Below are 12,247 nucleotides of genomic sequence, written 5' to 3'. Positions count from 1 at the left end.
GCTTAAACGATAATGAACATAAATTTTACCCTTTCACAAGTGGACAAATTGTTGAACAAATTTATTGCTTTGTTACTATATAATACCTTTCAAAATGGATACTTTTTTCATTGAAAAATCTTCATTGGCTAAGTTTAGTGAGATTTTAGACCCAAATTTGGGCAAGTATTAAACCTATAGACATCAAGGGGAGTGCCACCTTTTTCAAATTGGAGATGAAAGTGATAGTAAGCACTCAAAGCCTAGTGATGACTTTGTGGGTACATGTCCTCAAAGAATTAACTTCAATTAAGAGAAGTGGGAGGAGTGAGTGTCAAATTGTCAATTTTCAGGCCTACCAAATTAATGTTACTGGGCCAGCCTGGGTTTGGGCCCAACCTTTTTAAGGTTTGAAGTTGAGTTTGGCTTAAACTTCACACTTATGACTTCACAGAGCTACACTAACTCAAGCTGGGCCCCAACCCACTATTCCTTATATGGGCTGGGTTTGGGCTTGCCCATTTTCGTTGGACTCAAATTGGGCCTAAGCCCGGACCAAAATTTTGTAAGGAAGGTGGGGGCCACAATGAAAATGACGTGAGAAGAAAGGAAAATGCTGTGGTCTATTCTTACTTTTTAGTGTCGTTGAATTTGGGAGAGTTGTCAAAGGTTTGGTCACAGTGTTTTTCTTCGAAATGGAAAGTCTTGTCATTGTGTTTTTACAATTTTAGTTTCAATGGAAAGCGTTTTCTCAACTTCTTGGACTGGGTCTGGGTCTGGGTTGGCCAAACGTTGGCCCAGCCCACTATAGAGCACTATCAAGCCCTGTTTGGTTCAATTATTGTTTAATAATTGAACCAACCCATTATGGATATGGATTCTATTTTTTTATATTTAATGATAGAATCATAGAAGTTGTAAATTTATCCTTATCCAAAGTAAAGTCATTGAACATTTTTGCTCCAAGACAAAAGACAGAAAAATGTATTATTTTTGCCCTTCTGTCCTTCTCTTTTTCTTTTCTTTCGCCCCCATTCTTGCGTGAAAAATTATACGAGTTAGGTCAGGTTTGGGTGACCAAATGAGCTAATCCGACCCAATACATGAGAAAATAGGGGAATAATTTTTAGGAGTTTTAAAATTACCCAAAAACTGCTACTATTAAAATTTAAAAAAAAAAAAATCTCTTTTTGAGAATTCATTTTCTCTTTATGAGCATTTCTCTCCTAGAAAAAGGTAAATAATAATAATAAAAAAAGAATGTATTTCTAGTTTCTATTTCTTTCTAAAACAATCATAAAGAATATGGTTTTTTATTTTAGAATAAAGTTATTTCTTATATCTTTGTTCTTCTTTTTTTTCTTCGTAAAAACGAAGGTCAAAACATTTGTACTATGAAAATAGAATGGTACACATATTCATAGTTTTATTCATAACTTGAAGTGAAAAAAAAACAACCAATCGAGATTTTTGAATATTTTAAAAGGTAACCCGAAAGCTTTAGACCTTATTTGGTAATTGTTTTTTAAAACTATTTTGAAATATGGTTTTTAAAAACTGTTCTATAATATTTTATAAAATAAAAGTTTATTTAAGAATATGAAATATTTTTAACTTATTATTTTTTTTTAAAATAAATTTTATATGTAATACTTTATTTTTAATCATTCTATATATATATATATATATATATATATATATATATATATATATATATATATAAATAGCCCTAAGAAAACAAATGAAAACAACAGGAAAAAAAAAAGTCCTTTAAAAACACCCTAAAAAAATAATTTTTGATTTTCAAATGTATTTTTTTTAAGAAAATGGAAAATAGTTTTGGAAAATAATTGCTAAACATGCCCTTACTTTTAGTTATTTCCAAAATTCACTTTGAATGAAAAATACTTGTCTTTTTAAAATTTGTAATAACTTTCATACTTAGAGAAAAAGAAGTGTTTTCCAAGCATATAGAATTAGAAATTTTAAAAATTGTTTTTCACAAATTTAGAGAATTGAATTGATGCTTTAAGTCACAATTGGTAGGTGCCAATATTTATTTTTAAATTATTTTTTGTTATAGGACATCTTTGACAATTTTTCCTTTTTTACACTTATTCCTTATAAAAATATTTTTGATATAAAAGCTATTAATAAAATTGCTTAAAGAAAGAACCCCTTTTAGAAAAAGCACCCAAAACAAAACATTTTGAAAAATCTTGAGAAAATATATCAAAATATTCCAAACCCTTAGAAAGTAGTTTGATAACATCTCTCCTCAATTATTATTATTTTTCTTTAAATGTCTTATTTGTCAAAGTTTCCATTGCTATTTCAAAGCTTTTGATGTTACATTTTCCATTGATCTTATCATCATCCACCTTCATTAAGACTAAAATTGATTAAAATTTTGAATTCCTGCTTTTATCTCTTTATCACTTGCATCATCTTCAAAGTTAGAGAGTTTGTACTTTGACTAAAAAAATTTGAATTTTCTTCAGACTTTGAATATGATTGGTGTCTTAATCAAATCAAGGTTTTGACTTTATATTATTTTCTTTTGTTGATCACGGGGTGTGTCCAATTTGAAAAGAAATTTTCAATTAAGAGATTATTATTTAATATATATTGGGTTGAGTATACTTTACTCCTCAATTTTAGTATATTTTACGATTTATCCTTTCACACTCGAAACCGATATTTTGTCATCTAAACTTATTAACTACTAACACTTTACCCTAAATTATAAACACTTCATAAAATTATAAAAGTGATTGATCTTTTTTTTCTTAATTTGATTCCAACACTATTTTGAAATTGAGCAAAAGCAACTTTGAATTAATAGTCATGAAGTAAAATTTCTCAAATGCTTTCAAAATATAATAATTATCAATTTTATTTTTTTATTTCAAAGATATGTTCACATGACTATTTGTGATTTTATGACAGCTTAGAAAATTAGGTAATAAATGTCTTTTTTTTCTTTTTCTTTTTTTGTATTTCAACCATTTTTCTTTACATTTTAGCATATTTTCTTTACTTAACAAATTATTTATTGATTTTTTAATAATTTTAGGGGGCAAAGTATTGTATTTTAATAAATTTGGAGAACAAAGTATTAAGTTTTGAATGTGAGGTGACAAAATATAAAACCCATAAAAAATTGAGGGGATAAAATGTAATTAACCTTATATATTTATATTTTATAATATTTCTCATCATATGATCTATTCTATACAAGCATCTAATTATACGTTATGAAATAGTTTAATTATTAGAATGAGACTTTTTCAAAAATTATTCCATTAAAACAAGTAAATAAAAACGTCCTTCAATATTTTGATTATTTACATGTAAATTTTAAAAGAAAATATTATTTTTATAGAAAAAAAAATAATATTTTTGTCAAAAATGAATATTTTTTAGGTTAGAAAAAAATTAGAGCGTTAAATTTACAAATTATGAATTATTTAAGCTCTTTTAATCAAATAACCTAAAGAAAAATGTCAATCGGGAAAGTGAAAGATAAATTGTATAATTAAATTTATGGTTTATACTTCTACAATTTTGATCTATTTTTTTTTATAGAAAAAATCTAGGCTTTTTCAAAACTAGTTTGTTCTTAATATTTTTTTTTTCTTTTTGCACTAAAACTTACATATTTTTCAAGATATCAAAAACAAAGGGGGAGGCCAGTCAACTGCCTGGTCAATTGGTTGGGGTGGTTTGCCAAAATCCTTCATCAATGATCATAGGTTGAATTATTAACTCAATCAATAGAATTGGTGACTCAATTGGTCAAGCTCAGTGACTCACGGTCACCTCTTGTGCTTTGTGCCTTCGACTAGTGAGTCTGTTCAATCAAAAGGTTAACTAATCAAACTTATTTGTATCTAATGGATGATTTGACAGTCTTGTTCTTATATGAAAGTTCTATACTTTATGTATTGTACATATAGAGAACCTTGTTGAATTATCCATTGAGCTCAAATTTTCATTTATGGTAAATCAATTTAATGACTTAATTTAAGTCATTAAGTATATTAAGCATGTTCGATAAAATAATTTAATATTATAATTTAAAGTAGAAAAATAACTTTAAGTATTAAGTTAAAATAATTAATTTGTTTTTAATTTTTTTTTCATGTACTCATGTTTAGTGAGAGTATATTTTACAATTATAACCGGCATTCACATCTTTTATAGTTAATATTTTTGTAACTATTTTATATACCTGTAATATTTGAATGTTTAAAAAGTAAGTTTATTGTTTAATATTAGTGAAAGTATAAATATTAATTAAAATTAATGATAGGGAATATATCAATTTAATAATTTAGAATAAATTTTATCAAACAACATTAATACTTAAAATTAAATAGAAATAATGAATTTTAAGTCAACAACTCGAGAACAATTTAACTTAATGTCAAATTGAGTCATCAAATAATAAGATTAAGTTTTATCAAATACCCACTTAATTTATGTCATATCCATTGAATAAAATTGTAAACCATAAATTTTTATTTTTGTAAGCTTAATCTTTTGAACCTTGTGAAGGTAAACTTTAAGTATGAGGTATCATACAAGGGAAAAATTCAAGTGTAAGGCATTACTTGAGGTTTTGTCACGAGAGAGGTATTAATTGAGGAACTTAAGAATGTGACATTTTTTAAGGATTTTTGAAAGTCTTGGAACTAATAATGAAAGTGTACAAAATCAAAGGATTTGATTTGAACTCTTAATAAGTGGAACTTCGACTTTTAATTGAAGTTTGAGCAGAGTAGATGTAGATCGAGATTAAGTACAATCACTGAAATCGATGTTTATATTCTCTCTTCCTTCCTCCATTATTTTTATTATTACTTATAATTGTCAGTTAGATGGAATTCTTAATTTTCACTATCAAAAGTAGGTAAAAAGTTGGATAAAGATATAAATAATAAGATAGAAGTATAAAAGAATGAAATAAGGTACGAAATTAAATAACAAAAGAGTAGGATAAAGATATGAAATATGAAACAATAAAGTCTAAAGGTATACATTTGATAATATAGTATATATAGGATAGGTGTTTATTTTCAATGGGAACCAACATTAGCGGGACCCAATTACAAATGGCAAATCAAGAGGAAATGATAGTTGATAAGTTGATGGATGATTGAATCTTGTGGAATGGGGGCGTGAAGTGAAAACTGAAAGGAGATGAATTAGAAAGGGGAGAGAGATCAAGAGGAACCTCCTACATTAGCGGGACCCAATTTAAAATGGGAAAATCAAAAGGACATGATGGGTGATAAGTTGATGGATGAGTGAATATTGAGGAGTGGGGGCGTGAAGTGAAAACCAAAAGGAAGATGAATTAGAAAGGAGAGAGAGATGGAGAGAGAGAGAGAGAGAGAGAGAGGGATAAGTGAGAGAGGCAATGGGCCATCGCATGTGACGTTGATGTGTGGCAGTCTATCAATGTGAATCTGCTAGCCATGTGGGGGTCCCACCCCCACCTCCTCAGATAACGCCCTTTCCCAGTTTTGGAGTCATTCATCTCCCCCATGCACCCTCCCTCATGTGAGTGGGTCCCTTCTTACCCATCCTCATTTATTTTATTTAGTTTCTTTTTCTTCTTAATTTGCTATTTCCACTTCCCCTTTTCACCTCTTCCCCCTCATGAATCATGGCCAAAGGCATCAATTCGGTGGAGATTTTTTTTTTTTTGACTTTTTCATTTTTCTCCTAGACATAATTCAATAATTAATCACCTAAACTTGCCATGCCACATTAATTATAACTAAAAACTAAAAACCCTTCTTTCTTGCTTTCTCTCTTAACTATGTTTGTCTCTTGTACTTTTTATTCTTTAGGAATCTATGAAGGCCCTACGATATCCTAATTTTATATTAAAATATTATTTTTTAATTATTATTTAACAAACATGCATGCATAGTAAATATTTATTTATTGTCTATTTAGTTAAAATAAATAAATAAATAAAAAATATATAACCATATCACACTTCTTAAGACTAGACATGGTTGGGGTGATTGGGGGTGTTTAACTTTTAGGGCATGTTTGAAATACTTGAATAAAAAATAACAATGAAATATTTTTTATTTCTTTTTCTAATTATTGTTTAAATTACTTATTAAAAAAATGAGAATAAATATAAATACTTATTCCCATTAAAACTAGTTAAAATCCGTTTATATCCAAATTTGGATTCGTTTTTCATTAATTTTTTCATACAAGATCGTATTTAATTTTTGACTGAAATAGAAAAAAAATCAAAATATTTAATTTTTTTATTCACTTAAATGTAATATATTAGATATCAATCAATACAACTAAATCGAATCTATTGATAACAAGTTCACTTTATTATCTTATTTGATATTATAAGATAATAACACGTTACTTTTATCTGAATAAAAAAAATAAAAATATTTGACTTTTTATATTCAGCCAAAAAATAAATACTAATTGAATATATTATTATTTTGTAAAAATTAAAACCAATCTGCCCTCAAAATATCTATCCATCTCTATTGAAAAAAAATAATAATAAAACATGATTAGGGTTTGATTTGAATCCCCACTGGGGTTTATATAATTCTTCTTTTTTTTTGTCTCATGGGTAGTGAAGATTTGATTTGAAAAAAGAAATTTTGTGAGAAGCAATATTTATATATAAATTCCAAGCAGGTGTATGGTGGTAGCTAGAATACAAACCCCCCTTTTTCTTTAAGTTTTTGTTTTAGCTGAAAGAGGATCATCTCCCCACATTGTTTTATTTTATATGGTAAAGAACAGTGAAGAGTTCCAAATAGTGTCTCTTCCATATATGGCAAACAATTTCTCCTGAAGTAGCACAAATAAGAGTAAAAATAACAATGGTATATGTGCCAACCATGCCTCTTATTATTGCTGGTTCTATTTCTCATACATACTTGTCGGTGCACCAGGACAAATTCAATTATATGCCCATGTATGTATTTATGTCTTCCATGAAATATATGTAGAGGAAAATAATGGCAAATATAGGGTTCTAGTGCTCAATGTTTTTAACCCAAAAAGAAAAAGAAAAAAAAGTTGCTTATATGAACTTATAAGGAAGCATAACACACCAAAACCAACACTAAAATTTGAAATCATAAGCTGGTAGTTGAGCCGCATTCTCCTCACCTTCATCTGCAGCATGCATATTGGTATTGCTGGATGATCCACCCACTTGGTTTTCCGGTAATGATGAGTGGTTTTCCGATGAATTCAAGCAGTTTTCCGGGGCTGGGGCTTCGGAGGAGGGTACTACCAGGGTTCCTTGGCTGTACAAAGTGCTTAATTGGTGAAAGTAGGGGCATGTCCTAGAGTCAAGTGATCTCTTCTTGCTAACATCTTTGGTTTTCCTGAAGTACTTGTTTATGTTCTCCCATTTTTCTTTACATCTCTTTGCACTCCTCTTGTACCCCAGAGCTAGCATCCCTTGTGATATTCTCTCCCATAGAGGCCCCTTTGCGCCTTCCTTGTCTTCTACATTTAGACTGCATCTTAGGTTTATCAGTGCCAGCACTTCGTCTCTTGGCCATCTCTTCCCAAGTTCTTGATCTCTGTGATCAGTAATGGATGGAAATGAAGTGGGTGCTGATGGCCTCTTTTGGGTGTTGAGGGAATTGGGGTTTTGGGACTCTAGGACCATGGAAGTAGGGTTTTGAGATGGTTGGGCTTCATCAATGGGAGCATTTGGGTTGGTTGGGGTGGTCAAAGAGCAAGGGTTTTGATGGGGTACTATAACCTTCCTGGATGAAGTAGGTGCTTCCAGCTGTTTGTTTTGGGGACTGAGATGGGATGTGGGATTAGGGTTTTGTGGGAGAATTGAGGAAGGTGAAGTTGGTGGGTTGGACCTGCTTGGTACCTTAGAAAGTTCACCTTCATTATTGCCAAAGCATGGGGTTTCCACAGGATTACTCGATGTGAATTTCTTCAAGAATCCAATGATTGTAGCCTGCCTATCACCTGCAATGGCTTGTTCATGCTCCCTAATCTCAATCTCTTTGTTAATCCTATCCATCTCTTGCTTCTTCCAAGCTTCTTCTCTCGCCGTCTTCTCTTCATCTCTCTTCACCATATCTTCAAGAAGCTTGTTGTGCATTTCCTCTTGTTGGGCCATCATCTTGCTCACAACAGCCTCACAAAAGCCCTTGAACATTTCAAACGACTTGTTCTGGGTGTGCCTTTTTCTCTTCTTGCCCTTGGATTTATCCTCCACTTTCTCAGTTTCCAAACATGGGTTTCCCACCACTGTTTCATTTCTTGAATCCTCTTCCAAACTCCTGTCTTCTTCATTTGGTTTCTCGACCACCTTCTGATTCTTTTCAGCCACATCCTGCTGATGAGGGCTCTCACCATGATACAGTTCTTCAAGCTCACTGAAAAACCTGTAGTTCTTACTGTAATTCATAGTAGTGTTGAAGTACCTACTTTCTTGTTCAAATTTCTCCTTGCACTTCTCAGCACTCCTTTTGAACCCTTGCTCTGCTAGCTTCCTGTTCCCACCATAAACAAACAAACAAAAAAAAACCAACTCCACCTCATTATCGGCTTCCATTTTACTCTACACAAATAAAATATACAGTGAGAGGAGAAGAAAGAGAGAGTAAACAAATATAATTGAAGATCCTGCTGGCCTACAAAGGAAGCTGGGGTTAAGTTCATGAAGAAACTATTGCTGAAGATCCATTAATTAATCAAACAGAAACTCCTCAATCATATGCATCTCAGACCTCCAAGATTTAGAGCTCCTATATATGTATATGAAACACACTAATATATAGAGAGATAGATAGATAGATAGATAGGGATGCAAAAACCCTAGCTACAGCTTTCACCTCATGTTCAATTGATAACAAGAGAGAAAGAGGGAGCTCCTGATATATGGAAGGTGTATGTATACATATGTATATAGATATAGTGAAACGCGGAATGGAATATAGAGTGAAGTGACCTTGACACATGTTCCCAAGTGAAGTCTGGATACCAATTCTCCATGCTAGATCTGATCCTCAACAGCGCCAGCACTTCATCATTGGACCAGGGATTGATGAGGTCAAGCATGGATCTCTCCTTCTGCGGCTCCAAATTTATAGAAACCAAGGCGTTTTCTTCCTTGTCTTGATCATCTTTGTGGGGTGCAGAAGAGTGGTGGTGCAATGGATGAAGAAGGTGGGGGACTTGGAGGGGTTGGTGAGCAGCCGCAGCAGCACCACCACCACCACCACTACCGGAAGGGTAAAGATCAAAGCTAGGGAAGGTGGAGGAGGATACATGGAGAGGAAAAGAGAGAGAAGGAGGAGGAGGCTGCAACTGTGAAGTTGTTGAAGAAGCCGCAGCTGCTGCTGCTGCAGCTACGAATTGGTGGAACTGGTCTGAGGGGACTCCATCAAACATCTTTGTTTGTGTCTTTCTTTCTCTTAATTTTCTTTACCCCCTCTCTCTCTTTCCTCCCTTAGTTAGTTCACTGTAAAATGGCAAAAAAAAAAAGAATTAAAAAAACCCAAAAAATAAATAAAAATAACAGCTTCTCTCTCTCATTCATCAAGGATTTTGTATTCTAGCAATGACCCTTTTCAAAACTGAAAAGGAAGTGAGGGGGTGTAGGGTACCCTCCAGCCAAACAGACAAGTGAAGGGTACTGTTCCTCTCTTCATTGGGCCGTGAGTTGCACGTGCCCAAATTGTCTTGCATCCAGGATTGGACACAAGAAAATGATACTGATCAAAGAAAAAAATAAAAATAAAAAAGAAGTTTTATATTTATGGTATCATGGTCCTTAGAATCCTATGCAGTAGCTGCTGCTCATGATGGTGCAATTAACGGCAACAGAGAGCAGGACACGTGAAAACATGCAGACACTGGGGACCAATTATTTAAGGGATTGCGATGGCAACTTTCCCATACCACCCCCGAGTTGGTTTCCCCCTTTTCCTCCACCCCAATGGGGGCCCTTCCATTTTCGGATCATTTTTCATCACACTCAAAGTCAATTGTAAATTTGAAATCCTCTCTGGCCCCACGCCACTTTCTCAACAAAGGGAATATTTCCCCTTGAGCCTTTGCCTATCATCTTTCTCTTTTCGTGGCTATTTTCTGGTATTTGTATTCTGCCCCCTCTTCTTTCCGGATTTTGTGCTCTCTCTCTCTCTATCATCCTCAGGTTTTGTCAGGAATTTTTGAGATTTGAGCTTGTTTTTAAATGCCTCAATGTTTTTGGAATAAGAAAATATTCACGTACCAAATCGATACCACTCCGACTTCAAATTTCAACCATTAACATTTTACGAAAAATTCTAAGACTCGAATCAATTCGTTTTCAAACTTCGAATTCGGATCATCGAAGATATATAACAAATTCAAGTAGACGTAACAAAAATCAAGATGCAAACAAATGAAATCTCATATATGATATTAGCGACCCAAGTTGTGGATATGGTATTATTGAATTAATGGTGTATTTTTCAATAAGTATAAAAAATAGTATATTTCAATAATGTAAGGAGATCTTTTGGAATATTAGATTTTGAGGGTTTTAATGCTTGGGGGTCACTTGCCACCGTGTTTGGCGGTACAAAACAGAGAAACGTAGTGATTTAAGAGATGATAATTTGGACACGGCAACGTACACCCTCCTCCCTACAACTTTCAAGATGGAGTTGGATTGGAAGAAAGATGAAGGGATGGGTATCATGTCTTTTTATAAAACGTTTTAAATTACAAGTTTGAAAAATTTAGCGTTGTGTTTCATGTGTGCACTCTTTACGTATGCAGTGGGTGCATACATGATACACCAAATTAGGTCTGCAATTCAGTAGATGGGGTCGACTTTGAGTTGGGCTTTGAGTTGGAGGCCTAAAAGGCCCAACCCGTTTGTTGTCCATAACCTACATGGTGTCTTTCATGGAAGACTACTCTTGATACAAACTTGTGGGCCTACCCGTCCACATACGTATGAGTTTGGGTGTTAGGGTAAAAATTGGCTTATCAAAATAATGTCGAGCATATGATTATGTAATATCTTTTTTCTTTGAACATATAAGTTGTCGTAAAAAATCATACAAATTCGAAGCGTTATATTAGGGTGTTTGGTAAAATTTAATATTTATTACTTAATTTTTACATTAAGCATTAAAGTAGTTTGATAAAATTAACTTAAAATTTACTCTAAATCATCAAATTGACATATTTATTTTTATAGATTATAAATAAGATAAAAAAAGATCAAATAATAATGAAAGTTATAAAATAACAAAAAAGATAATGGAAATAACTAACACAAATAAGTGTGAAAAGGTAAAAATAAAAATATGAACTTAAAAATAAATTAATTATTTTTTCTTATTATTTAAAATTATTTTTGACTTTAAGTAATACCATTAAGTTATTTTACCAAACAAACCCAATTTACTCACTAACTTAAATTAAATTATTAAATTGATTTACTAAATACCCACTAAGTCTCTGGGATGCAATTCCTATTTTTTCTATTTCTAAAATAAAAAAAATAAATAGCATTAACTTTTATATAAAATAGAAGAACTCTAAAAAAATTATATTAAAAAATTTATAATTCTAAAACCTATTCAAAAAAATTTGAAGTATTACAAAATTTAAATTTTTTTGAAGAGTAGATCCAAAGTCTTTGCATTGTAAATAAGTACATGTTCTTACAAAAAAACAAGTCGAAAATAGTTCATTTTTATACGTAAATTTCCTTAAAAAAATAAAAGAAAATTTCTCAAAACTTTTTTTTTTGTTTTTTTTTAAGGATTGTTTTTTTAAAACCTCATCAAACAAACCTAAATTCCCTTCATTTAAGAAAAATATCATATCCTAGAGAGCCTCATATTAGCTTAAATTTGTCTATGTTTTTAAATCTCCAAACACCCAAACACTGCCTAGAAAATAATCATCTCCAACTAGGACGCAAACCCAATATGCTATAACTATTGTAAAGGAAATTCCTCTTCCCAGCTGCACTCTGGTTCTTGAAATGTGCCAAGCGGACTCCATACCCATCTTATCTCCTACCTCTGATAAAGAATTGTGCAATCCATCTAATGTTTCTCACCCTCGAATCTAAATATACACTCTTATATATATATAACCGAGAAACCTTCCATGACCGAACCCTTTGGACTCTCCATAGGGACCAAAGACCAAACCTCAGGATATTGTCTGTGCCTATGGCAACCAACACCAGGTAAGTTAAGGAACTCTAAAT

General features: G+C 31.9%; 1 protein-coding gene across 1 annotated transcript; it reads right to left on the bottom strand.

Moving 5' to 3' along the window:
• Positions 1–6,874: 6,874 nt before the first annotated feature.
• On the bottom strand, positions 6,875–9,583 carry LOC100255432 (trihelix transcription factor GTL2). The gene is made up of 2 exons (XM_002272753.5): positions 8,975–9,583; positions 6,875–8,516 (listed from the first exon to the last, which is right to left on the bottom strand). The coding sequence occupies exons 1-2, from the start codon at positions 9,415–9,417 to the stop codon at positions 7,112–7,114; spliced, it is 1,848 nt and encodes a 615-aa protein (XP_002272789.2). The 5' UTR covers positions 9,418–9,583; the 3' UTR covers positions 6,875–7,111.
• Between the last annotated feature and the right edge of the window lie 2,664 nt (positions 9,584–12,247).

Source organism: Vitis vinifera, chromosome 14 (genome assembly GCF_030704535.1).
Source record: "Vitis vinifera cultivar Pinot Noir 40024 chromosome 14, ASM3070453v1".
Taxonomy (NCBI): domain Eukaryota; kingdom Viridiplantae; phylum Streptophyta; class Magnoliopsida; order Vitales; family Vitaceae; genus Vitis; species Vitis vinifera.
Note: the sequence above shows the minus strand (reverse complement) of the source record. Positions and strands in the feature narration are given on the sequence as shown.

What these genes read in the sequence shown, in the direction of transcription:
- LOC100255432 (XM_002272753.5), bottom strand. Translation starts at nt 9,417, where the DNA reads ATGTTTGATGGAGTCCCCTCAGACCAGTTCCACCAATTCGTAGCTGCA. An exon ending in ACTTGGGAACATGTGTCAAG is followed by an intron (nt 8,517 to 8,974) that starts GTCACTTCACTC and finishes TGGTGGGAACAG; the next exon opens with GAAGCTAGCAGAGCAAGGGT.